This window comes from Hippichthys cyanospilos, chromosome 6, assembly GCF_059441005.1.
Source record: "Hippichthys cyanospilos isolate Australia breed blue-spotted pipefish chromosome 6, RoL_Hcya_1.0, whole genome shotgun sequence".
NCBI classification, from domain to species: Eukaryota; Metazoa; Chordata; class Actinopteri; order Syngnathiformes; family Syngnathidae; genus Hippichthys; species Hippichthys cyanospilos.
Window position 1 is genome coordinate 21,634,261 of NC_142374.1, and position 27,924 is coordinate 21,662,184.

At 41.6% G+C, this 27,924-nt stretch overlaps 3 protein-coding genes across 6 annotated transcripts; 2 read left to right on the forward strand and 1 right to left on the reverse strand.

Moving 5' to 3' along the window:
• Positions 1-736: 736 nt before the first annotated feature.
• On the forward strand, positions 737-7,844 carry samtor (S-adenosylmethionine sensor upstream of mTORC1). 3 transcript variants are annotated; one of them, XM_088418408.1, is made up of 6 exons: positions 737-1,092; positions 2,639-2,780; positions 2,909-3,025; positions 4,159-4,273; positions 5,452-5,747; positions 5,857-7,844. In XM_088418408.1, exons 1-6 carry the CDS (start codon positions 942-944, stop codon positions 6,203-6,205), a joined length of 1,170 nt encoding a protein of 389 aa, XP_088274534.1. In that variant the 5' UTR covers positions 737-941; the 3' UTR covers positions 6,206-7,844. The 3 variants fall into 3 exon arrangements, with proteins under 3 accessions (XP_088274534.1, XP_088274533.1, XP_088274537.1); XM_088418407.1 differs by having other exon boundaries at positions 747-1,092; positions 5,419-5,747; XM_088418411.1 differs by having other exon boundaries at positions 749-1,092; positions 5,419-6,123.
• Positions 7,845-9,160: 1,316 nt separating this feature from the next.
• Positions 9,161-14,485, forward strand: LOC148422773 (transmembrane protein 168-like). Of its 2 annotated transcripts, XM_088416903.1 has the most exons (5): positions 9,161-10,626; positions 10,692-10,834; positions 11,708-11,982; positions 12,531-12,978; positions 13,061-14,485. In XM_088416903.1, the coding sequence occupies exons 1-5, from the start codon at positions 9,490-9,492 to the stop codon at positions 13,260-13,262; spliced, it is 2,205 nt and encodes a 734-aa protein (XP_088273029.1). In that variant the 5' UTR covers positions 9,161-9,489; the 3' UTR covers positions 13,263-14,485. The 2 variants fall into 2 exon arrangements, with proteins under 2 accessions (XP_088273029.1, XP_088273030.1); XM_088416904.1 differs by having other exon boundaries at positions 12,531-13,212.
• A 1,055-nt stretch (positions 14,486-15,540) lies between these two features.
• Positions 15,541-27,848, reverse strand: ptdss2 (phosphatidylserine synthase 2). Its single transcript, XM_088416905.1, has 13 exons — positions 27,632-27,848; positions 25,559-25,892; positions 24,352-24,453; positions 23,086-23,168; positions 21,439-21,506; positions 20,925-21,059; positions 20,092-20,142; positions 19,886-19,999; positions 19,684-19,802; positions 18,797-18,911; positions 18,266-18,411; positions 17,997-18,182; positions 15,541-16,939 (listed from the first exon to the last, which is right to left on the reverse strand). The coding sequence occupies exons 2-13, from the start codon at positions 25,774-25,776 to the stop codon at positions 16,795-16,797; spliced, it is 1,482 nt and encodes a 493-aa protein (XP_088273031.1). The 5' UTR covers positions 25,777-25,892; positions 27,632-27,848; the 3' UTR covers positions 15,541-16,794.
• Positions 27,849-27,924: the final 76 nt, after the last annotated feature.

A 27,924-nucleotide genomic window follows, 5' to 3' on the forward strand; every position in this document is an offset into this window, starting at 1 on the left:
TTAGAGGTACTATTGAAAAGCCATGTCAGTTTTTGTTTGTCAAAAAGCATCACATGAGTTGGATGATCTGACGCTACCAAGTCTTGGTTTGATACCTTGGCAATGTATTACAGACACTAAAGTACCTAATTATTATTTTTTTTTTTAAATGCTCATAATTTTGTGTATAGTTAGTAAAGTTGTGGTTTAAAACACGTAACTTAGACTTAAATCATAGTTGTTAAGGGTCATTTGAGGCCTGTGATTTCCCATTTTAGCGGGCTGCGGCATACACTAAAAAAATGAATAAAAAAATCATGATTTGCCTTATCACTTACCAGAAATTATTGGCAGTTTTCTATGCAATTGCTTGCAATATTGTTTTTTTTTTACCATTTTAAATGTTAGTCAGTAGAAAGGGGTAAAAGTCACATTTTTTTATAGTTTTGACTATATAAATGAGGGACTAGAAGGATTAGAGCGGAGTTTAAAATTGAATTGCGGTGTATAAAGTTTTCATATTGTTTATTAGAAGCGTAGGTGCATATCACCGACATAACACTGCTATGAAAATGCTTCAATACCGTTAGAGCAAATTTTCTCTGTTGAAAAAAAAATCCAAAGCATATCTCTTCAATTTGTTTGATGCTTAAAACTCTTATATATCCCACGTATGAATTTGGCTGTTTAAAGACTTGATGGATGACGTACAGGTTGCTATTGTGTCGCGTTTCAGTGTAAGGACTCAAGATGTACGAGGCATCGTGAATGTAACATACGACGAGCTATAGTTTCCTGCTTTATGATTGGACATCGCGCTGTCACTTCAGCGCACATGTTAACCACATTTAGCCAATCACCTTGGTGTTTCTTGGCACGTGCGCCGCCGGCTCGCCGGTGGAAAGCAGCTGTGCTGGGGAGGAGGGGGGAGAACAAGGAAGCGAGCTCTCCGAACCGGTGCAATGGAACCCAGCGACGACGTTGAGACGGAGAAACACTTGACGCACTTCTACGTGCCAATTCCAGACGCGTCACCGACTAAGAACGAACAGGAAAAACTGTCGGGGGTGGTGAAAAACGTCCATAGAAAGCTCCGCAGGAAATACAGAGAAGGTGAGGCCCTCTCTTCTGCTTTTTTGCTAACCCAATGTTAGCTTCTCCCAAAAAGCAACATTTCCGTTCCTCTTAACTGGAAAACATTTGTCCCGTTATGTGTCGTAATTGGACACACACTGGCTGCCGTCGACGGCTGGCTGCGTTTCACCGAAAGGTCATAAATGCGCCGGCGATTAAATGGAACACTTAAACGGGCTAGCGTTTTATGCTCAAGCTCGATCTATAACCGTGACCACAACAGGTTCCATTGAAAGCCAATTCGTAGGCCTCGATTAAAATGGATAATCATTCCCAACTGTGGCCCGGTAGTCGTGATTCATAACTTGATTATTCATTTTCAAAATGGACTAGCAGGAAAGTGCCATTTAACTATCGCGATGTTAAACATGAACCAACACTTGACTAAATATTACCTCGACCTCGTAAGTAAGCCTGAACAAACACTTGAAGGACAATGAAGTATAAACTTCTTACAAAGAAAACCTGCAACCTTTTAAACCTTGCAACTACACAATCGCAATAATATAACTAGTATCTTGTTATACTTGAAAATATCGCTGGGTGAGTACAGATACTCATCGATAACGGGCCGATCCTTGACCTTATTTCAGGGTATTCGTTCTTGCGATGGCAACTTTACGAGTAAGGTTGTCCTGATCCTGTCTGATCACATGACCTTATCACATGTTTTGCTGATGGGGATATTTTTAAATGATACGTTTCATTTCTAAGAGACAAAGTACTGATATTGCCCAAAAAACAATACATATCGTGTAATATATGAAACTTGGCAACATAACCATAAATCATGCAAGTAAACACTCAATGGGAAAATGTTTAAAAGCGTTAAGCTAAATGGTTAGATCATTGCTTCAGAAGCTATGTAAATAGATGTAAAATTTGGAATAAATAACAAATGATGTAAAAAAAAAAAATAAACACTTTGTTCACACTGCAACATTAAGTGACCCAATTCCTTTTTTATTTTGTTTCTATGTGACCTGAATCTGACCTTTTAATGACACTGTGAACAACACATCCAGTTTTTTTTCTCTTCAAATGCAATTTGGGCCCTTTGGGTAGCTGGTCCTGAACCAGATCCACATCCAATCTTTTGTCATGCAACATTAGGGTATGTGGAACTAAAACTGATTCATATGTGATTTTTTTTTCGATGCATAAACTCTTATCATGTTTTCATTTTACTGTATTTTCTTTGTTTGGGGTTGGGGTCGATTTTTTTTTTTTTCCAAGCGAACCCTTTCAAATTTACTTGATGTTTTTACTAGCATACTTCTAAGCCTTTCTTTGCAGAATTGAATCCGTTCTGTTGAATTAAGTTCCACTTTTCCAACTGAAAAATCCCCTGATGTCGCAACTTTTGTCTAAAGCCGCAAAGATAACCACAGACACATTTTTCTTGGGTGAAGCATGTGACACAATATGATAATAAAACCAGTTTAATCTTATTGTACTTCATAATTGGACGGTACCAACACCAGTAACGATATCGCTTTCTATTTTCACCACTTTTCCTGGATAGTGGGCGACTTTGACAAGATCTGGCGGGAGCACTGCGAGGATGAGCAAACGCTGAGCGAGTACGCCGTCGCCATGAAGAACCTCGCCGACAATCACTGGGCCGTCAGCTGCGAAAAGGAGGGACGCATCGATTGGTGTCACAGGTAAGGCTTCCTGCTCAAACTGGTTTCCCCCCCGAGATCAATTTTAACTCATTTAATTTGTAGGTTAAAAAAAATGAAGGTCTTGTTGGAGGCTTCATTCTTAGAGCGCTTTTGTTGTGTGCCTGCAGTGTTTGTCAGGAATATTTCCGCGATGGCGGCATGAAAAGAATGTTGGAGAAAGATGAAAAACGTGCTGCTTTCTCCGAAGCGTCTGCAAGTGGACGGCCATCGTGTTCTATCAAATGGTAAGAAGAGTTCTAGTTTGAAGATATGTTCATAACAGCAGGGCAGTGCGTGGAGTAACTACAGTGGTATCTACTTATGAATACTTTTTGTTTCAAAAAAATTCAGGTACCGAAACGCCGCTTTGGAAAAATATTGTCTCTAGTTGCGAACGAAAACTCGGGATACATAAGCGAAATTGTTGGTGTTTTACAGTGAGACACGAGACACCAACGCTCGCTCGAACAAGACTATAATGTAATATATCACAGCCAAAGATGTCTCCCCCTCTAATATGTAATTGTTACAATTTGTGATATGCCGGATTGTCCACAAATGAAAAACATAAGTTCTTTGCGCTGATGTTTCCCGTGGTCTTGCATTTTTCATCTTCACACGCTTCATCCGCACTTTCCTCCAACAGTACACACCGTAGAACCAACAGACATAAAACTGACTTTAGCTATGGCTAATACTGTGCATATTCACATAAAAACACAATGTGCTGCTGTAAACAAACCGCTGAACAGTAGTGAACAAGCACATTAGCATAACATAACACAAGTACTTTGCATGACCTTAAACTAAACTTAAGTAAACTTACATGCTCAAAATGATAATTATTATTGCTCCTGTTGACTTGTGAATAATGCCTAGCTCTCTGGAAACGTACAACAAAAACGCACAAATAACACGACCTAAACAAACTTCTCCGCTCGCAGAATTTTGCGTGCTATGTCTATGTAAATATGGGTACTGCCATATGAAAGTTTGACTTCCATTCTTCAGTTAGAGTTGATGTAAGTAACGTGTTGTAGGTGTGGCAACACTGCCATCCATTGGTCGCAGTTAGCACTGCAGTGCTCATTTGGCTTATATTAGGTCAGCATTGGTCAGAGTTTCAGCTCCTGTCCATAAAAAAATGTATTTGACCAGAATATTAATTATTATTATTATTTTAAAACACGTGAATTCTCGTCCATGGCACTGAATGGATTAATAATATGAATTTTAAGGGTTTATGAGTGTTTTTCTATGGCTTGAAACGGATTAGGTTATATACATGTAAAAAGCGCCTCTATTTACGAAGAACTCTAGTTACGGAATGACTTCAGATCTACAAAAGCTTTGAACGCAAACATATTCCTTGTTGCAGTCCAGGCGCTCAGATGGGGAAAATCCGCTTGCTGGATGTGGGAAGCTGCTTTAACCCTTTCAAGAAGTTTGACGAGTTCCTCACAGTCGGGATCGACATCGTGCCTGCAGTGGAGGTGAGAGGTCATGTTCATAGCACCATGCTTTTCGACAGCAGCGATATTTGGGATATTTCAGTTCTTTTTTGGAAATTTGACTTGATTTTAACTCATTCGCTGCCAGCCCAGATAAAAAGAATTTTTGACTTTAGCTTGCTGTGCAGTTCAAACTGATTTTTGATGTCTAAAGTCGTCAGTGGCAGTGAATGAGTTAATTGTTTTTAGGTTATGTTTTTTTGTTTTTTTTTAAATGCTTTGTTTTAGTTCACTATTATTTTTGGTAATATTTGTTTTTGTGTATGGAGTATTTGCGGAGTGCAAACATTAGGGTCAAATATTGTGAAATAAAATGCATCAAAATGCAATGGTAATTATTGTCTGATAATGCAAACATTTATTTGGACACTTCATTTAATCGTATTGAATAAAAATGATATTTGTGCTGATTTTTTTGATATGTTAAAGACCAAAAAAGTTACTGAGTCATTAAAAAAAACAAAGTCAATTTGGAGCGAAAAAAGTAATAATTTTGAAAATGAAAGGGTGGAAATTAAAACAAATTTTAAAATCTGTTGTATGATTTTGACAGATTCCGCAGTTATTAATTAATCATTTGGGAAGTACAATTCTTCCCCAAAAAATTTGCTGGCAGCCCGGTCTTTTATCACACAGTGCCAGGCAGCTATACATAGTTGTTTTTCCTTGTTAAATTTAAAAATTGCATTTCTATAAACTGAAAAAAATGCTTCTTGAATGCATTGTCACTGCACTGCATTTAGATTGTTTGTCCACGTGTGTTGCTTCACTAGTAATGTTCAGATATACATTGCCTAAAGCAGTGAATGTTAACTCGCCAGCTTGACACAGATGATTGTTTAACAACGGCTTATTTCTGCCTCATCTATTGAAAAATGGTGTCATCGTGACAATGCGCATCCATGTAGAACTGAACCAAAAATGGGTCTGCAACATTTTGTCAGCAACGAGTTGCTTCATGTTCCATTTCATTTGCTCTTAATTTGAAAAGGCAAATGCCCAGCCACAGCATTAAATGAGTTGACGAAATCTCACATTTGAGACGGCGGATGTTATCGGTTAGCCCGTCTATGGAAGTTTGCGGCCTGCGTTCCACGAGATTGACGGTGAGGTTTCGCCCCCCCCAGAGCGTGTACAAGTGCGACTTCCTCAACCTGCAGCTCCAGCGTCCCCTCCAGCTGACGGGCGACGCGGTGGAGGCCTTCCTCCGCCACCTGCACAACCCCATCGACGCCCTACCGGGCCAGCTCTTCCACGTGGTGGTCTTCTCCCTGCTCCTGTCCTACTTCCCGTCGCCCTACCAGCGCTGGATCTGCTGCAAGAAGGCCCACGAGCTGCTGGAGCTGCACGGCCTGCTGCTCATCATCACGCCCGACTCCTCCCACCAGGGCCGCCGCGCCCTCATGATGCGCAGCTGGCGCGTGGCGGTGGAGTCGCTGGGCTTCAAACGCTACAAGTACGTCAAGTACTCCCACATGCATCTCATGGCCTTCCGCAAGGTGTCGCTGGCCACCACCAGCGACCTGGTGTCGCGCAACTACCCCGAGATGCTCTACATCCCTCAGGACTTCCAGCCCAGCGAGGAGGACGAGGGCGGCGAGGCGCGGGCCCGCTCCGACATGGAGGACGACCAGCTGGCGTGGGCCTTCGCCGAGCTGCCCGACGCCTGCGACTCGGATTCCGGCGAGAGCCAGAGCGGCTCCGTGCCGGGCTTCCAGGAGCTGGAGGACCCCATCCTGCTCCAGACCTAGACCCCCTCCCCCCTTTCAACTGCTGCCAAACGTACACCTGCTGCAATCCCCCCCCCCCCCCCCCCACTCCCCCCACCCTCTCCGAACGACTTGCACAGTGGCAAAGAGAGACGTTTACACAGTATTTTCTCATAACACTCTCGCTCCACATATATTTTGGTAAATAGATAGACTTTTTCTAAGACGGAAAGCGAGCGCCCCCTAAATCTCGACGCTTCCTGCTTCTTCACGTCCAGCATCCTCAAAATCCAAACGGCCGCCTGAGCGGCGTTGCACGGAAGAGACTGAACAAGTGGACTCGGGTGGCCTAGCTTCAAAGACATTGGTGTTGTCCAGTGTTTTGTTTTTATCTTTCCCCCTAACGATTTATGCATCCTTAACAACAATGTGGTATTTGTAGCTTTTTAGAATCATCTAACTTGAGTATTCTACTAATGTGACTTAAGTGTGTTGCTCTTTGTATCACAAGGTACTAATGTTTCAAAGTAGCTGTTTTTTTTTCTTTTTTTTGGTCGAGAAACGATACAGATGCGCTTGGCGGCGGCAGTCATTTTCCATATCCTCCCGAGATCCAGCCGCTTCATTTGCGTCCACTCTTTGTGTCCCTTTTTGTCTCGTTAAGACAGCAAAGGTATTTGCAACACTGGAACGGCCGGGATGTCCTCATGTGAGCACACTAGGACTTGAGTCGGGTGGCTGAAATGAGTTGGCTGAAAGACGCAAATCAAATGTCCACTACTGTGGACACGCGTGAATAGGTTTGGTCTCAGGAGGATATGACACCTTCTTGTATGAAAAACTGGGCTGAGCGTTTAATCTGTGATTTCAAAAACAAAATCCAACCACACTGAATGCACAAATACTCGCGATGAGTACACACAAAAGTGTTGCTCAACCTAAAATTTTTCTTTTTTGTAATCTGTTCTATGAGACCTCTTTAGTCTTAATGTGGCATTTTGAATAATATGTATGTAAAATATGAAACGACGCAGCAAAATCCATTTTAGGGGGCGGCCATTTTGCCACTTGCTGTCCACTGTAAATGACATCACCGTTGCTCAGGTAACAACCAATCTCGGCTCATCTAATTCGTGAATTTGGTCATGTGACCATAGCAAGCTGAGTGATGTCATATTTACTCGACAGCAACTGTTATAAATCTGGTAGTTTTCGCCGCTTAAGTCATGTTTCCACCAATTAACCATAACGCCGCTTTCACTAATCGAGGTTGCATAGAACAGAATGTCAACAACAAATTTTAGGTTTGACATGGGATGCGTCCTGCTCCTTAAGACTGAAAATTCATCCTAACTGAAACCCTTTGCACTAGTAAAACCCCTGAAACAAGGCCAGGCCATTTTTTTAAAAATTTAAACGAAAGCAATAGATGCTGCTGAGGTTTTTAAGCTACGAGCCGGCGACGGCGTACTGGCACTTTATCTCACTGAATCCCAAAGGGCGTGGCAAAAATTGACCTATTTTCTTAACCGTGACCAGCAAAGACCAGAAGGCGGCACGTCCGGCGGTGCCTTCACAGAGACCGTTTTCCCCCACGCCTGAAAGATATCACACTCGGACAGCACACAGACACAAAAAAAAGGTTGTTGTCGTATCATGTGTTCATATCGCTTCTGTTTGAATAGAGCATCACTGTAAAGTGGGCGGTCGTGTGGGTGCGGTAGTCTTCCAGTGTTTGCCTGAGACTCATTTGCATGGTTCGTCATCCAACGTTTTCAACGGTTCAGAACAACGCGCGCTCCTTGTATGCTTGTGTCTTTTTTTATAAATGAATGTAAGTGGAAGGTGTCCTGTGTTTTCTTGTTACGCTGTACTGGAGCGCGTTATGAAATGTAATAAATTCACATTTATATAGTGGATGTCACTTAACGTACGTTGCAATCGTGCTTAAATGAATTTATTTTAATTAGTGGTCAAATATTTTAAAACACACAATTTTTCCTTTTTTTTTAAAATTTTTATTTTGTCTCGTTAAATCCCAAAATACGTATTTTTACGTATCTTTCAAGAGTCTAATTCCAGGTAGTTTGTTTATATGGAAATATGTTATGAGGCTCTCTCTTACCCTAATATTTGAAAATAAAATCTGTAAATAAGTATCTGGGATAGCATGTATAATCCATAAAGACATTTAAACACTTCATCAGGATTAAATTAGTTAAAAATGTATGTTATCAGGTTTGACACCAATGCGGACTTTAGTTGTCAAGGAGGCCGATAATCGATATTTGCAGATGATATTCATTGCAAGGGAAAATATTGATGAATATATATTTTTTAAATAATACATAACATCAAAATGTATTTAAAATATGTTCACTCAACAACTTTCACATTTTCACGGTGTTGATTTTTCAAAAATGAATATCAGACAGTCGCCTTTGAAAATTCTGAAGTTCATGGAGGTTATAAAAAGTTCAGTCAAAATATACTAAATAAAATAGCTTATATTTTCTCTACATTTTCCACTATCAATATAAAATTTGCATGTAACACAAATGTTAACCTTTCAAATACACATTTGTGTTTTAATTTCAAACAAAAATTAACTCGTGAGTTGACTAAATGCAGATAGTTAGCTAGTTAACACAGTTTAAAGTTGATATATTATTAGCAATCAGATTTTTTTCAAAAGCAGATTTGTCAGAATGCTGAATATCTATGTCAACAATGGGCCCGACCATTATCGAGCTAACTCCAATTTACGGTAGGTGGATTGTACCGATTGATCCAAGTATTGATTAAACCGTTATTAAAGCAATAATCGGTATTGCGTTGATCTCAATTGTCCCCAAATCCTTTTGATTTTTCCATGTATTTTGTTTTCAATGTTTTATAATAGGTTCTTCACATGATTCTTTTTTGAATTTTAAGTATCATTCCAAAACAATATATTAAAATGTATTATCATGCTAACAGTATAACTAATGATAAAATGGCAAATTTAGGAACTCAACAAGAATGTTGAAAAGACATTTTTTTCTTTTTAATAACGGCGATACTGGCACCTATTATTTACATGATATCGATTTTAGTAAAAAATTAAGTATCAAACCACCACTCCATTATTTTGGGACTTCGCAGCCGCCGTAGTCGAGCCAACCTCGTCAATCATGGCGTTTGAAAACTTTCGACGCGTCGAAACTTCCTGAACTGGAATGTCCTTCGCCCGTTGGCAGCAAGTCGGACTCTTTTCACGCCTCTTCCAGGCCGGCAACTCGGCGAATATCCAATTCGGGGCGGAAAATGCCATTTTCGTAACTTGACCGCAACGAGCGCTAACGTCGACCGGCGAAAGATGCTAACTTGAGCTAGGCTAGCCACTTTGGCTAAGTTAGCTAACGTTAGCTTGTCTCGCTACGTCAATGTAGCGCGCCGTCGTCATAAAACGGTGGCGTTTTCGTTTTGAGTCCAAAGAACCGGCTTGGGATGTGGCGTTTTGCGCGCTACTGCGTCAGCCATTGCCTCCAAGCCGCCATGAGCCGACTCGAAGGCGTCCGCGGCGAGGGCAGCGTGCGGTCGTCGGTCCGCTGCCTGGGCTACATGTCCGGCGTCAACCTGCTGGTGGCGCTGTGCTTGAGCCTCTTCGTCCGCTGGGAGGAGACGGCCGACGCCACCCTGCTGGTCGTCTTCGTCTTGGCTCTCCTCGTCCTGGCGCTGGCCGGATTCTTGCGCTGCTACTTGGGTTCGGAGCGGCTCGGCCTGAGCCTCTTGCACCTTTGGTTCGGCTTCCTTTTGGGTTTGGTGTGCTTCGTCAACAGCCCCCGTTTGGACGGCAACGTCAAGGAGCAGGTGGCCGACGGCCTGCTGCTGTCCAGCGTGGCCCTGAGGACCCTGTGGGCCCTGCTGGAGAGGATCCTGGGTTACGCCGAGCACCGGCCCGCCTTCCTCACTTCGGCCGAGCGGCTCCGGCTGACCGGCTTCGGCGCCGCCGGCACGGTGCTGGTCCTCCACAAAGCCCTGAGCGTCGCGGTGCTGGCGGGCGCGCTGGGCGCCGTCGTGGTGGCCCTCAGGATGAAAGCGGTGCTGGCGCTGACCAACCTGGCGTGCTTCGCCGCCGTGGCCGGGGACTTCTTCCCGCGAAGCCTCGGGAGGCCGAGCGACCCGTTGGCCCTGTGCTGCTTCTTCGGGCTGCTCGTGTGCGACCCGCTTCTGGACGTGTACTTCAGCGGGCTGTCGGCGACGGAGCGCTGGCGGCCCTTTCTTCGCCGGGGCGGCTCGTGGCGCCGACTCTCCCTGCTGCCGCTGCTACTGCTGGAGGCCGCCTTCCTGGCGGCGGCGGCGCACGCGTCGGGCCGCCTGCGCCCCTGGTACCTGGGCGTCCCGGCCACGGCGGCGTGCTCGCTCTTCTGGACCGTCTGCCACTCGGTGTTCTTCATCAGCCTGTGGGGCTTTCACGGCAAGCTGAGCGACTGCCAGAGGGTTTGGCTGGGTCAGGGTTGCGGCGCCGCCGGGCTGGATAAGATCATGGCCTCCAAGGGCATGAGGCACTTTTGCCTGGTCTCGGAGCGCCTGCTGCGCTTCACCTTGGTGTCCACCGCGGCCCTGGCCGCGCTTTCGTGGCAGGTAGGCGCGAGGCGAGAACCCGGCGCGCGCCCCAGAATCTCTTTTGATGTGCGGCGGTTGGGCAGGGCTCCAGCAGCATCTTCTTGAGCACCTTCCTGCTGGTTGTTCCCGTGGAGTCGCTCTTCCACGGGCTTTTCCACGAGCTGGGCGGCAGCCTGGGAGGGACGTGCGTGGGCTACGCCGTGGTCATCCCCACCAACTACTGCAGGTGACATTCCAGCGACAAATGCGAAAATACGCAGCTGCCGGAGTAAGATTTGGAAAACATGGCAGAGGTGTTGTGCCTGCTTTTTCTGTTTTACTTTTGAATGTCTTTAAAATATATATTTTTTTGTATTCTTCGTTGTTGGGTTTTCATTTTGCTTTTGTTTTTAATATTTTCTCTTTTTTTCTGAATTTTTCACGACTTATCACTATTCTATATTTTTTCCTTTCTATCTTCTATTTTTTTCCAATTTATTTCTCTTCCTTTTTTCTGTCTCTATCATTTTAACTTCATTTTGTTTTCATTTTTCTTTTACTTTTTTATGTTATTGATTTCCTTTCTATTTTTTCAGTTTTTTACATTTATTTCACTATTCTTTCTTTTTCTTCTGTTGCAACATTTTTGCCTTTTTTTTACTAATTTTTCAAAAAAAAAATTTGCTTTTTTTACTCTTTCTTTTTCTATTTTTAATTTTGGCTTTTTTACCTTTTCCTTTTTTCATTTCATTTATTTTTTACTTGATTTTAAAAAAAATTCTGCACTATTTTCCCCTTCTATTTTTTCTTTTTTATTTTTCTTTCAAGTTTTTTGCAATGCTTTTTCTTTCTCATTTTTCTTTTCTTGATTTCCTTTTTCTTTCCCCTTATTGACTTTTTCTTTTCGTTTTCCTGTTTGTTTTCCTTTTCTTTTAAACTATTTTCCTTTTCCCTTTTCTATATTTTATTCGTTTTCTTTCATTTCTCCTTTGTGTCTTTTCCTTTTAGTTTTGCTTTCTTTTCACTTCACTTTTTTTTTGCTTTCCCCTTTTCCTTCATTCCTTTTAAAAGCGTCACACCCATCCGCGTTTGTGTGTGTGTGTGTGTGTGTGTGCGTCAGTCCGGACGGGCAGCCGGTGCTGCTGCCGCCCGACCAGGTGCATCACCTCAACCTGCGCTCCACGGCCATGCTGAGCGACATCCAGCGTTTCTTGTCCCAGCACCTGATCGAGACGTTCGGCTGCGACTACTCCACCGGCGGCGTGACGCTGGAGGCCCTGCAGGCCAAGCTCAAGTCCTTCATGGAGCTGCGCACCGCCGACGGGCCGCGCCACGACACCTACCTGCTCTTCTACAGCGGGCACACGCACCGCACCGGCGAGTGGGCGCTGGCAGGTTGGTGAAAAAAAAAAAAAAAAAAAAGAAAATGCTGGAATAAATTGTAATTGCACCTCCACTACAGTAGGTGGCACTAGCATTATTTTTTCTCCCTAAAGTGTATTTTTTTTGTTGTGAAGTTAAAACTGTTTCATTCATTTCTTATCATTGGGGGGTTTTTTCGTCAGTGATCTTGGAATTTATCATCCACGTGTTTGCTGCCGTAGTTCGACTGCCGCTCAATGGGATGTTGCAAAAATTGCAGGAAAATCAATGTCCTAAATCCTATTAAATTGCATCTCAAAAATTGTAAATATAATGGTTTTGTACGGTCCAATATTTGGACAATGATCTCGCACGTCCAGCTGCAATCACATAGAAATGTCCTAATGGTTGCATTTTGAAATATGGCATGTTTTAATCATCCGCTGGAAATTTCAGCTCTCTGGTGTTTCCCCCATGGATCCTTTTATGAAAAAAAATCAAAGGAATTGGCATCATTTGTAACATAATACCAGAAGGGCTAATAATGTACCTGACGAGCGTTTTGCGTTTGTTCTGGGAAGGGGGCGACACGCTGAGTCTGGATCAGCTGTTGGACTGGTGGCGGGAGAAGAACGGCGCCTTCCAATCGCGCCTCATCCTGGTGCTGGACTGCGACCACTCGCTGGCCACGGTGAAGGCGGCGCAGCGCGTGGAGGGCGCCCACGTGGCCGTGCAGGGCGCCGCCACCTCGCGCCCCGCCGACCAGCAGCGGGGCGACTTCCTCTCGCACTGGGTGGCGTACAACTGCGACGGGGACGGCGGCGCGCCCTGGGCGCGGCGGGGCGGGGCGCCGGCCGCCGCCTACGGCGTGTCCCGCCGCTGGAGCGACTACTCGCTGCACATGCCCGGCGCCGGCGACCTGACGGACCACTGGAGGGCGTACTTCCCCCGCTTCGCCTACCCGCTGGTCCGCCTGGCGCTGTGGTGCGGCGGCCTCAGCCTGCTCTGGCCCTGCGCCGCCTGCCTCAGGTGCGTCAAGAGGCTCAAACTCAACTGGTTTCCTCCCGCCGTACTGGACACGGGCCAAGGCTTCAAACTGGTCCGCTCTTAGAGGGCCTTTGACTCACCCGCGCCCGTTTTCTCGCTGGCCGCGAGGAGGGACGACTGAGGTTCCGAGAGGTTTGCCGCGGATGATCTTGGATGAGTGGATCGTGGGTGAGTTCGAGTTTTTTCTTTTCCTTTTTTTTTTCTTTTTGCAAAAATGGGGGTGCCACCCAGGACTGGTCGCCATTGGGACAAACAACTCACTTTAATATAATGACAAACAACTGCACAAACACTTAACTCGATGTCAGGATATATATTTTTTTCTCTTAAGTATCCGTGGCTGGTGTTGACCGTTTCCATGAGTACTCGATACCTTAAAATAAGGCCAGTATTGGTAACCTACGTTATGCTTTGCCCCCCCCAGTTCTGTATTTCTGCAACTTCCCCACGCTTTGCTTTGATATTGACATTTTGACATGAAATTATAATTTTGGGCTGAGCGAAAATCTGTACAATGTACACACACCCATTCAAATGTATTGCGGGATTTAAACTTTTTTTTTTTTTTAACCCACCAAAAATTCATCCAAAACATTCAGTGTACGTTTTAAACGCAAAACGGGCTTTTACAAAAACAAATGCGAAAGAGAATTGCTGTATATTTTTATAAAGAAAATATGAACTATCTGATGAAATCAAAGAATGGCTTTAACATTTAAAGACGAGGAAAAAAATCACTTGTGCTAAGTTTTATATCCCGCTAACCGAACTAACACAATTTGCTTAACAGTAAGCAAAGAAAATCATTTGTATTCAACAAAAAAATGTCCTGGCGACCAGTTGAGTGTGCACCCCACTTTTTCTTGTATCTCTTTTTTTTTTTTTTCACGCATAAGGTCAAGCAAACACATTATGCCAGTCGAAGCGCTGATACTCGTTCGCACTTTTTTTTTTTTCCTGACATTTACCGCGATGAACAAACGTATCAGACTGGAGGACAGCAGCAAATTTTCCGCCATTCTATCGTGATGAAAAATATCATTTTGAACATTCAGATTGAAATACTTTGTAGCTTAATGCCTCCTTTCGGTTCCGGTCCAGTAGATTTGTTGAGCGCTGTCGTAAAGGATAAAAATCTCCAATGTGCCTTTTTTTTCCCTCCTTACTGTGATGACACCAAAGTGCTTTTTTTTTTTCCTCCCTTTTCAAACTTCCACCAAAGTGCTGCATTGACTAAGACTTTTTTTACCCTGAAGATTTTTCTGATATCCGATGTGCTTTTGTCTATTCATACATTTGTGTCTAAACCAATCGTGGTTCTATTTTTTTTTTTTTCTTGAATAGTGAAAATGGAGTTTAAACAATGCACAATGAAAATATGAGTTTAAACTTTGCACGTTACGCTCGGAAACTTTCATTGTTTCTGCTATTATTCACCTCTTCAAATGTTTTTCCCGACAACACTAGCATTAAAATTTTCAAAGTAAAATGTTGTGGCAATGATTTCAAGGTGGAGTTTCAAACTACTAAGATCAGGGTTTCAAATTAGGCTTTGAGGTTCAAGTTAGGGCTTCAAGTTGACTTACTATTTTTCAAAAAATGCATCTTACCATATTCAACACGCTTATTGTTATGTTTTTATAACAAAATGAAAAGCTTTACCATTAATTAGCAATTACATTTAATAATTTTTTCAAAAAACCCTACTTATACGCAACCTAACTAGAAAAAAAACCTTTATACACACCCTAACTAGAAAAAAAAAGTTTTTCTCCTTTAAAAAAACGCTACTATACACACCCTAACTAGAAAAAAAAGGTTTTCTCCTTTAAAAAAAATAACTCTACTATACACACCCTAATTAGAAAGTTTTTCTCCTTTAAAAAAATGCTACTATACACTCCGTAATTAGAAAAAAAACCTTTTTCTCCTTTAAAAAAAAACGCTACTATACACACCCTAATTAGAAAAAAACGTTTTTTCTCCTTTAAAAAAAACGCTACTATACACACCCTTACTAGAAAAAAACGTTTTTCTCCTTTAAAAAACGCTACTATACACACCCTAACTAGAAAAAAGTTTTTCTCCTTTAAAAAAAATGCTCCTATACACACCCTAATTAGAAGAAAACGTTTTTCTCCTTTAAAAAAAAATGCCACTATACACACCCTAACTAGAAAAAAAAGTTTTTCTCCTTTAAAAAAATGCTACTATGCACACCCTAATTAGAAAAAAATGTTCCTCCTTTAAAAAAAAACGCTACTATACACACCCTAATTAGAAAAAAAAGTTTTTTGTGGAGAAAAACAATCACTATACATGATTAGTTTTTTTCATTAAAAAAATGCCTTACAATACATGATCATTTTATTTAAATACCAATTTTTTAAGAGGAAAATAGCGCCTTACTATACATGGCCATTTTTGTTAAAAAAAAAAAAAAAAGCCTAACTATACATGGTCTTTATTTTTTCTTTTTTAACACATAACAAGGTTGGAATTTTTATCCACACCAAAGTAAAATAAAACTGAAGAGCTGTCCAGTTCCGAGGTGTTGTGTGTTTTTATTGAAAACCTAACAGCAGCATCTCTCAGGTGGGATACAAATGGACACCAAGCAAAACGTGAAAACGCCTTTCCACATCTATTTTTTTTTTTTCATTGAATCTTTATGGCTTGAACTTAAACCAAAATGACAACTGTACACAGAATGCATTTAAAAACTCAAAACAGCAGTTATTGCAAGTTTTATGCTGACTGGAAAAATAAAAGAGTAAGACACAGCTATGGAATGTAAATACAAAAAAAAAAAAAAAAAAAAGTGAAATAAGGTGCAAATATTTGGTGCTTCCAAAAGTCCAAATGTGTTTTATGGCTTTGAGCGATGAAAGCTTTTGGTCTTTTGAACGGAACAGACGTATGAGTTCATTCAAGTAACAGGACACGCAAGTCATCAAAATATTCAGCATTTCCACCTCATTAGCTTAATTGAACCCTTCAAAAAAAACAAAAAAACCATAAAGACAAAAACCAAGCCCAGCAGAACGTTTTTTTTTTTTTCTTCTTTTATGTTTAAAGCAAGCTTCCACAAGCGTGATTGTCATGTTGGGGTTTAGATACTTAACACTGTACAGTACAATCGAGTATTTGTTTTTTCTTGCACCTTTCAGCAGTTACCTAAGCGTCATTTTTTTTTCTCTCTCCACTATTTTAATTTTGGAGTTCAGCCTGACGAGCTTTGGATGAAAACCCTGAAATGTGATTGAAGGACTTTTTAGGAGTCATTCCCAACGTTAAAATTGATATTTGGCTGCAAAAAAATTAGCTGGCATTTTTCTCAAAATGGCGCCAAAAAAATTGTGAGAAAAAAAAAACAAAAAAAAAAACTCAAAATATAAAGAAAATATAAAAGCACCAAAACGGAAAATTTCACCAAGTCATCCCAATCTATTGGCCCTTACCAATATTTGGATTTTGAGTTAAAAAAACAAAACAGAGGTGACCTTAATTTGACCTTTTGTGTCGGACTCTTCAGTGTTGACGACTTTTTCGCAGGGGCTGCTGCGCCCCGGAAGCAAAACTTGAGAATGTGCCACGCCTCCAATATTCGGGAAACACTGTTACACGCCACGGCCTCGACTGGGACGTGAGGCGTGGGAGCCACGCATCGTGGGAAACGCCCACTGTCCGTCCCCCGTTTGGTCTCGTCTTCCTCCGCCGTCCCAAAGTGTAGAAATAAGAAATAGTTCCGCGTATGCCAAAAAACAAAACAAAAAACTTTCTCGTGGGCGGCGCCCTCTAGGGCTTCCTGTGGCGCAGGAGGTCGGAGCTGCCGTTGAGTTTGCTGCGGCCAGAGGGGGCGCCGTTGCCCAGCGGGCGCTCCCGCTCGCCGGGCTCCTCCTGCTTGCGCCGACGCGTCTCCTTGTAGCGCAGCGTGATGTCGCTGCAGGCCGCAAAATCATCAAGATTACAAAAAAAAATAATCTTTTGCAGCATGCTGGTTTTTCATGCAATATTTATCTGAGATTTTGAACAATCTCACAGACATTTGTTATTACTATTGGTTATTGTCAAAAACGTTTAGCAAATAAAAATTTGACTTTTTACTATCACTTTCAAAACGCATTGAAGAATTTGAATTCCGATGCAGTTTTTTGACAAATTCTATGATAAATATTTAAAAAAAAAACTATATATATATATATATATATATATATATTTATTGCACATTATTAGTATTTTTTTTCCTTTTTCCACCTTAAATTGTTGTTCACTGCACAAAAAATAAAAAACGCTGAACTTAAAAAAAAAAAAAAAAACAGGCTAACCAGTTGGTAGTGGTTTTTAACAGGAAATATGCAAATATGCACTATTCATCTTACTAAATTTGGTTATTGAAAAAATGAGAAAAAAAAGCCTTACTCGTCTCACTATACATAAGTGTCTTTTAAAAAATATTTTCTTTTTTTTACTGCTTTACTGTACATGGTGGTTCTAAATTTAAAATTTTAAATCACATTTGTGAGAAAAGAAAATATCCCTATAAAATTTGCGGGCCGTTTAAAAAAAATGTATTAAAAAAAAAACCTCACTATACATGCCTGTGTTTTTTAAGGGAAAAAAGCCTCACTTTAATACATATTTATTTAAATGCCTTACTGCACATGGTTGTTTTTTTTTCTTTTTTAATCATTTTTTGAGAGAAAATCCCATACGTCTAGTATACATGCTGTGTTTTTACTATTCATTTTCCACACATGACTATTTTGTTGAGAAAAAAAAAATATTGTTTTTGTTTCCCTCGAGAAAAATAGCTTTATGTACAGACGTTTTTTTTTCAGAAATAAATGCTTTATTCGTTTTTAAAATTACTTTAAGAGAAAACCAAACCAACCAAAACAACAGTCTTGCCCTGATATACACAAACTATTACTATACTATTTTTTAAAGCCTTACTGTGGTTATAAAATTAAAAACAAAAAATTGATCAGGGTTCTTACCGGATGAAGAAGCGCCAGAGCGTCCAGATGAGGATGAGGAGGAGGCCCAGAAGCCAGCACTGCGTGATGAAGAAGGGGATGGGCAGCATGATGGTGTTGGGGTCGTACTTGAGCACGATGAGGAACTCGGTGACCGTGATGGCCGCCACCAGCCACGCCTGCTGGCCCAGCTTCTTGTGGAACTTCCTGCCGCCGGAAAAAGCGCCGCGCTGGCCCCTCGGGAACCCTTCGCACGCTTGCTTTTTTTTTTTTCGAACGTTCGCACTCACGGGTCGTCCATGAAGTCGTAGATTTCTCTCATGGCCACGCCCCCCACGTTGACAAAAAAGACCAAGCGCAGAAGCACCAGGTAATGTTCCGGCGGCATCCACAGCACGAACTTCAGGTAGAAGGTGTTCAGCTCGGCCAGCAGGAACTTCAACCGCAATGTGACAAAAAACCGCCAAGGATTTAGGTTCTAACTATATTCCTAACCGCAATTTGTACCAAAACCCCACCTTGCATTCAACTCATTCACTCCCAAATACGCATTTTTACGTTTTTATTCCGGCAAAAGGAAGTTCCGAAAACAGCCGGTGAAATAATAACGTAATCGGTGACCTAATGAAATTCACGATTAAAGTAATAATAGTACGAAATAATTAAGTACGAGAAGAAGACCCGAAATTCTGGTCTTAAATTTCGCCACGCGCTTGAAATCATCTTGCTTAATCAAATAAAAAGGGAGGTTTCTTTTTTTTTTGGTCATATCGCATCACTATTTTTGTTTGAAAATGTGCTAAAGGTCACTTGCGTCTTACCATGAAGATGATGCCCAAGACGGCCAGCCAGCGCCGAAGGTTGGACGCCGGCTTCCACTCGAACTTCACCCAGCTGTACGGCGTGAACTGGAAGGCGATTCGCTTGATTTTGCCCCTGGAAACAACAACGATAACCTTGCAAAATGCTTCTTCTTTCCAAAAAAAAAAGCACTGCGAACTATTGACAGTTAAATGAAGTCTCAAGAAGCACATTTTTTCATATCATAAAAGAATCAATGGAGGAGAAACCACCAGGGAGCTGAAATTTCCAGCAGACGATTAAAACAACAGATCTGACATTTTTATGTGATTGCAGCTGGTCGCGCGAGATTTTGTGTACACAAATAATTACTGTCCAAATTTTGGACCATATAAAACCATTATAATTACAATTTTTAGATGCATTTTTACATGATTTATTACAATGATTTTCCTGCGATTTCTTTCACCATTCCGTTGAGCGGCAGTCAAACTGTCAGCAAATAGCAAATTCTTGTGTTTCACCTGAAGACAGTAGGTGGCGGTAGAGACCAGTTAATGGCTTCATCATCACTTCACAGGCTACAAAAAAAAGACTAGACCATTTTTCTTGGTTTTTTGTGTTATGTAAATAAATTTAAGCATATGTAAGGCTAGAACTGATGCCACCAAACAATTTGAGTAGTTTAAGGAAAAAGATATTCAGAAATAACATAATAATAACATAACATAATAATAATAATTATAATAATTATTTCGCCTTTAAAAGCACTTACAATATTTGAAAAAAAAAATGCGATGTGTATATTTTGCAAAGTGTGTGCACAAGGGTTAAACCATCGAAAGCAGTTGATAAAAGAATTTAAAAAAAGTGCTTCACGAGGCTTCATTGTGCCACGAGGTCTCACTTGTAAGTGGGAATGTTCCACAGGCCCTGCCACTGATAAGGCTTCATGGACAACCAGGCCAGCGTCTTCATGCCACAGTAGATGCCCAGACCGTTGCACAGCAACACATCCATGATCCACTGGAGAAAAAAAAATTAAAAAAACGTCATTACCGTTGATCCATTCTGATGAACAAACAAAGGAGGACCAAAAGCGCACATACGTGGTCCCACCAGCATTCGGAAAAATTGGGCAGCTGGTGCTCCAGGCTGTACTCCAGGAACTCAAACATGACGCTGATGATCATACACATCCACCAGTCCCGGATCATCAGCGTCTGCGGGCGGGCGGGCGGGGAGCGGCAAGGGTGGGACGGCGCGCCGGATAAGGCAGGGGTGCGCCCCCAGTTTGCCCAGCTTCTATGCTCACCTTGATATACCAGCCCAGGAAATGAGCCGGAACGAAGCCGTCCATCTTGTCCTGCCGAGGAGGGAGATCAAACCGACTATAGCGTAGCATAGCGTAGCGTAGCATCAATAACGTCACTGTATTTAGTTAGCAAACAAAGAAGTCAAGAACGCCGCTCGATTGGTTCGTATTAGATAAATATGAACAATAAATAGAATATTCAAGTTTAATGTCAACCTTGTTGAAAGGTTGACTTTTTTTCAGGCAAAAAGAAATATCTAAAAATAGATATAAAAATACATTTGCTATGGAATGTATTGTGCATACAGTACTAATCAAAAATTTAGAAACACTTTCAAAGTCAAATAAACCTTACGGAATTACAGGGTGTTTGCAAACTATTGAATCGATATTTAGTTTTTAAAGTCAAAGTTTTCATTCCTTTTGTAAAATATGCCACGTTTACATTCATATTTCTAAAATATGTCATTTTGGGGACACATCTGCAATAAATAGGGTTGCAATACCCTTTTTTTTCCCCAGACTGACACCAGAACGGGTTCTCAACTTTTGAGTACTCAGATACCGATACCAAGTACCGATACCATTCATACTTAGCTAATTATTCCAACAGTTTTTTTTTGTTTTTCATAAAACGAATGGCAATTTTGGCATCTTCTGATTTGTCATTTCTAGTTCGTGATGGTAAAATTGCTCCAAGAAAGTAACTGATGCTAATATTGACTGCCATCGTGGGTACCAAATACCTCCAAATAAGGCTAAGTATTGGCCCAAGATCGATACTATGATACTAGTAAAACCTGTAATTATCTTTTCGAGAAAAAGAGTTGTACCCAGAGGTTATGAAAAGGGTCAGTGGTGTTGCCCGGATCGTAGATGAGGCAGTTTCCTCCATAGTCTCGTTCGGGAAGGGGGACGCCAAGTTTGGGGTCGATGTACTTCATGAACTGTCGCCCGTCGTGCACGGTCTACAACAAAATCATAAGGGGATTATTTGTGGGTTATCATCATTATTATTATTTTCGTCCATTCAGATTTCAGCTTCTGTGTGTTGCTATACCAATGAAAAATTCCCTAGGGCAATTTTGTGCATATTATCATAAATGACAACCTTCTGACAAATTAAGTACAACTTACAGACACTAGTGAACCCGAAACACCACCATCCTTCCTCACTACAAAATGTAATATCAACAGCGGCCAGAGATGGCGCCAAAACACAAAAATCAAACCAAACAAAGCACAAATGAACTGTTAAATGATAAACTCGAATCAGTTCCAAACATTTTGAATTCTGATCTAAGTTCATATGCTTTTTTCCAAAAACGTTTTCAGGCATCTACTCACCTGAAAGAGGATGAAGATGAGGAAGAGCTCATAGACGACAGTCACGCAGAGCCAGAAGCGCCAATAAGCTGCAAAGGGACACAAAAACTCTCAGCGCAGCCAGACGACTTTCGGATATTTGTACCATCTTATTTAGAAGCTGAAAAACTACAACCAGCGCTTCATTTCTGGTTATTTTCTTTCGAAAGTCAAAACTATTGACGCGGTTGATGCAAACAAGCGGTCCGGCGGGAGATTCCGGTTTGCGGCTCACGAAATCCCCCTGGGGCATTTTCCATGGTTACCCTTGGCAACGGCTTTCAAAACGGCGGTCCCAGAACAACAACAACAAGAAAACACGGGCTGGCGGCGTCTGACTTTTGATCCATAAAAAGAAGCAGGCGGGAAATGGAAAAGGAAGAAGATTAACACGTTAGCGGGCGGCGGGTTATCTTCCTTCCTCGGTTTCCCGCTGGCGCTGCAAGGGGGCCACGCTGATAAGAATTGTTGCCGTTTGAAAGGAAACGTGTTTGGCTACACTGGAGCGACCGGTGCGTGCCCACGCCCGTCCAAAGGGACAAGTTGCGAAAGACGCCTTGAGACATTTTGTCAGCGGGTTCTTCCAAAAAGAAGAACTAATCCTGCTAACGACGGCCTGGTTTATGGTGGGAGTTTGTTGTTGATGTTGTCAGTCGGGATAGAGCAGGCGAATGATCAAGGCCGATATTCGCCATATTGGTTCGAATCGGCATCAGCCTTTCCGGTTAATTACGATAACTCCCCAAAAATAAGACGAATTTTCTTTCCCAAAAATTGCAAGTGCCCGCTGCAGCTAACTGCAGCTAACTGCAGCTCGTGTTGGCTTAGGTTCTTACGACAGTAATTTCAATAAAAGAAGCGAGCAGACCGAACCACCGTCCGAGTCCATCAATGTTCACATGCAGGGATATTACTAAAACCGAGCCGAAAATACACACGCATACACACAAAAGGAAAAACTACTTCGTGTTCAACCTTACACCGGTGTGGCGTTCACTGACCGCTCACAATGTGGGAAATCTAAAACACGTTTAATTTAAAAGAACAACTACGTAACTTGGGGATACTTTGTCTTATTCCAAACATTTTTTTGTTGTCGCTAAGAAATTGGGAAGCTGTTTTTCACATTCAGCAAACAAGGCCCTTGGAGGACTACGGCGGTTTTTGCGGTTTGGTTTAACATCCTCAGATGTTTTATTTTATAATCACCAACCAGGTAAGCAGCATTTATCAACAGGACAGGTTTAACAGGTCGAGACAAATGAGCGGCCCAATCGGCATCTTTTGAGGAAATTGTTGAAACATGTTAGGCAGCTTGGAATTTCTGGCGATGGGCCAAAACCTCCCAAGTCCAAATTTGGGAAATGTCATTTGTCCAAAATTCTACAGTAGTGTTCAGTCTCAACAAGTCTGTTATTTTAACAAGATATTGCAAAATTTATAGTGGTGAAAAAAAGGCATTGAAATGTTAGGGATTTTTTTTTTTTTTGGTTTTCTGAAAAATGCAAAATCTCTATCCCCCCAAAGATTTATCAGACAATTTTCCTCCTCAAAATGGTGCCGCTTTCCCATTCCTTGTTCAGACCAAACTTTACAGTGTTCGGACCATACCGGCAATGTTTATCTTACCTGGATGCGGGCGAGTGAAGGGTCCATCTTTCGCTTGTGTGACCCCGAAACAAAGGAAGACCAGGATGCTAGCCACAATCCCCCTACAAAAGACGACAACACACATCCAATCACAGATACAAAAAAAAAAGTCGTTTTTATTTATTTTTTAAATGGGATAAAAAAAAATTAGCATTGAATGTTCTGAACTTCGATTTCTATGCCTGCGTTGTATGGAGCAGGATACCGCAGCCTGGATTAGTTTTCCCGTATGGGAGGTTTGTGTCGATGTAACTTTGTTTTAAAAAAAGAGAGGTTTTAAAAAGTTAGTTAGGAATTAAATAAATAGCAATATCTGAAAATTAAATGCAACTGGAATGATAAACTACTGAAAAAAAAAAAAAAAAATACCATATACAGTATTAACACTTAATACAGTGATCATTTAATGTAACGATTTTTTTTTTTTAAATGATGGAAACTAGATAATTGTTGAAAAGCAGATTTCACGAGAGGGTTCCGGAATGCGTTTGTGTTGTTGGAGCTGAAATTAGAGGCCTGCAGGTAGGAAATCAAATCCTCTTCAAAGCAGAAATCAATTGAATGAATAAGCTTGCAATTTTACCACTGTGGTGATTTCAAGTACTTTTTCTTAAAAAAAAAAAAAGTTTTTAGGGCACTAATAAACAACCAAATTCTGCTAATTGACGTACAATATCTGTTGCCAGTGTTTACCAGCCACTTGGGCTCTTATAGCTGCGTCTAAAATAAATTAGCCGACTGCTCCATATAGGCTGGCGTGACGGATGTTAAGTAAACATTCGAATGCTGACAGCCTGACAGTCGCCGTTCCTACTGATCACCTTTTAACAAAACGTACAGAATATAATGTTCCGATTCAGTCGGTTTGCAAAATCTAAAATTTCTAGCGAGGAAAGTAGCGTGCGAGTGAATAACGTGTCCCGTGTAAATCCAAGCAATTGTTTTCATTCTAATACAGATGGCACAAAGAGGCGCCTTAAGCCCGAGACGTAAACAAGGACGGCGCTTCGACCTTCCGGGCGGCGGCTTAAGACACAGGACGCGAGCCACCAGATTATCGGCCACTTGTTAAAGTGCATGCTGACGGGACGGGAATTGACGGGCTTGACCGGGAGCAAGATTACATTTCAAAGCTTAGTGGCTTCGTGTGTGCGTGCGTTTGTCTCACCGCCAAGCAAGAGGCGTGCCATTTTTTTTTTTTTTTTTCGGTGCATATCTTTACGCGGCAAAAGAGCAGCAACTGACCTCTTGGTATTGAAGGCCGTGTCCTGCGGCGTCTCCTCCAGCAGCGTGATGTAAACCAGGGCGCACGTCAAAATGAACAGAACGGTGACCGTGTGGGCGCGCCTGTCAAAAAACAAGGCCGGTCGTAAAGGAATCCAAAATAAAACCCAGAATGCTAGAATTAAACATCACAATAGTATACAGTAAAATTAAAGATATTTGATATCAATTTATTCAGACTAATACACTGTGATACTGATACAACTAGTACTTTTGAGATATTTTGGATAGGAGCACGCTTTTAGTGTGAAAAAAAAAAAAACTAAAACGTTTTCTTCCGGTCACGGCCTCAAAACGAAAAATATTCTCTTTGTTGAAATGTAAAATCTAACTGGTCCCAAATAAAAATCAACAAAGACGGAAAAAAAAAAAGGCACGTAACGTTTTGTAAAAGAGGGACGATACAGTAACAAACTTAAGGATTACAGTTTTTCCATGTTCCAATTCATTTGCTCTTAATTTGAAAAGAAAACTACATAAAATTATAATAGCCACGGAAACCTTGTTAAAATCTTCCTTATCCCCAGTGCTATGTGATGCTAATTTACTATTTCACTACTTTACTATATTATTGTTCTTACTGGAGAATTTAAAGGGAGTATGTGTAATTTTCCGCACGCGCTCGTGGAGGCTTTATGGGCATTACGGTAAATGCAGCACTATACACTCCTCCTCCAGCTGTTCGTAGCTAAAACAACATGGCAACCTCCGGAGGAGTGCCACCCCTCATGTCACATAATTTAATGATGACTTGACCTATTTAAAACACACTAACGATTATTAAAAACACATTTATTCTAAATTCATAACCATTTATTCGTTAAGTCTTATATATTGTCACTTTCAGCTTGGATAACCTGCTAAGGATTAGTCGAGTTTATTTTCCCTCCCAGAGAAAGCAGTATCAACGAAACAAACTGCTACTTTGAGTACGCAATCCCAAGAGAATGTCAATTTTCCGGACTGGCCGCCTCTGCGCATTCAGGTGTCTGTCAGCAGGTGCGAGGACTACTGCCTGGAATTTATCGTCATTTATGTAAACTATATATGATCAATCGCATGTGCACATTTCTTTTATGAATTAATAAAAAATACTGTAAGCGCATCGGCTGAGTAAAGGTTGCGCAAGACCGGCGTAGACGCCTGACAACGAGCGGAGCGCACTCACCAGAAAAACGTGTTGGTCCCGTCGTCATACACTTCGCACTCGGTGTTTTTCCGCTGCAGGCTCTCCCTGGAGCTCTGCTTGGTGACTTTGGCTTTCAGGGCGGAGATGCAGGGATCGGGGCAGCCGGGGTCACCCGTGCTATTGTTGACCGCCTCCTGGGAGTACCTGCCGATGGCGGGCGCCGGGGTGGCGCAGCTCCTCCTCGCCTCCGGCTTCATGGCTCCGCCGCGTCTCTCTCCAAAGGATTCGCCGAGCGGGCTTGACTGCTTTTTGAAAACGACTCCCCGGTCAGGCGTCACTGGCGGCGGCCGCACCCAAGTGACTGTGATGCATCCTGATGGGGAAGAAGCGAGCGTTACTCCACCGAGAGACGAGGGAGGGGATAAGAAAGCGCCTCCCGGAGACTCGGAATTGGGCGAGCGACCGAGGAAACTGCCTGGGGGGCTTCCGGACACGGCTGACGTTGATAAAACAGGTGCAACTAAGCACGGCCGATTTTAGATTCCGATGATAACCATGAGCGAAAAGGCGGTCACAGCATCACGGAATTGACTAATTTTATTTTTAAGAACAAAATAATGATTTGGTACATTATGTGTACCATGTTTAGCACACATTTTTTTAATAACATTAACATTCTTGTTTTATTTTTTTGTTCTTAGCAAGTCACAGTGCCCTGTCACAGATAAGCTATTTTTTAATTATCTGCATGCATGCCAAAAGGGTACAAAAAAAAGGAGATTGCCATCTTGCCGTGAAAATATTGAGTCAATTCTGCAAGCACAAGTGATACCGCATCACTGAACTGCACCACACTTCCATGAATGTCCAGTGTGAGACACATTGACCACAGAAAAATATCCTCTAGAATTATATATACACAAATAACTTAATATATTATCCCTTGTAGATCTTAAAAAATACAGATATCAAATTTGTTTGAGAAGTGCGAACATACATTTGTGATTCTGATATTTCTGATAAAAAAAATACGACTTAAAGATTGTCTTTTTGATGTTGCGCTTTGAAAGCCATCTTGTAAGATACAAAATAAGGCAGGGAGTACAGTTCTTTATGATTAAATTAAAATATTCCAAATGTGGCAGTATCAGAATCTGTAACGGGTCAAAAAAATACAATCAGAACAGTAAACTAACAGTAAACAGTAAACTGACTTACTCCTTTCAAAAACGTATGACTTTACTTGCTAGATTTTATACAAAAAGACTTTTTTTTCACCAGTGTTGTAATTTTACAGCATCTAGGAATAACACAAACGTCACTCGATATATTTTCTGAAGTTGCAGAATAAAATACATCTTGATATCTGCTATTTTTTTTTTTCCTTTTCCTATCCTGGGTGAGATCCCGAAATGGTTTGCCCTGTTTTGGGAGTATTTGGCTGGAATATATTTCACAATTTTTTTCATTATTTGACACCGCTGCTTTAGGACATTTACGTACTTTCATCGTGACGATTGCTCCCGTGATTGCAACTCTTAAGAAGCAGACAGAAAACTAATTTGATACTCATGACTTATTGTCTGCAACGTCCCGTGGCATTTACTAGACTCAAAAATTCTTGTTCCACTTGAAGTGGCCATACGAATCAAATTATTATGCGAGACGATCTTTCACAGTAATAATAATTATAAAAAATGTGATCTGAAGCAACCTTAGAGGTGATTCGACTCCCCCAAATGGAAAAGTCCGCTTGCCTAATTGAACCTTTGCGGATGTCACCCAGACTTGTGAAAAAAACGCTAATACGTCATATTTTTTTTTAAACAAAACCAACGACGTGTTTTTACAAAATTACAGCAAAATAACTGAAATACGTCATAGCGACATTTTTAGACAATTGTGAATCCTCGTCTCGCGCTTTTGCTAGCCTCGCCGGCTAATGATAGCATGTCGTGTTTGACCTTGTCTGCCAGGATTGTTTCAACTTCAGTGGCCTCGATGAACATTTTTTCAAGGATCGTTTTTGGATTTTGGCTGCCGGTCACACGAAAACGTTGAAGCGGTCCTTCGTCACGATACGCTAATATTAATAGAAAATAAGTAACTTACCGACTAAATGTGAAGTCTCGGAGGCTCCAAGTGCTTAGCGAGCCACTTGGGCTCCATCGATATAAGCGTTTCAAACGCAATTGCCATCAAACGACATCGATTTTGCGAGACGAACCGAACCTGTGTGACGACTGACGAGAAACAAAATCCAAACAATCGCAAAAAGCCGAGTCCACACAACGTCACATGGGGGCATGGAGTCTTTCGTGTTGATTCACTGAAAGGAAACCGCCCCGGATATAGATTTCAAAATAAAAGTCTTCGATGGCTTCAGACATGATTTGATTTGATTT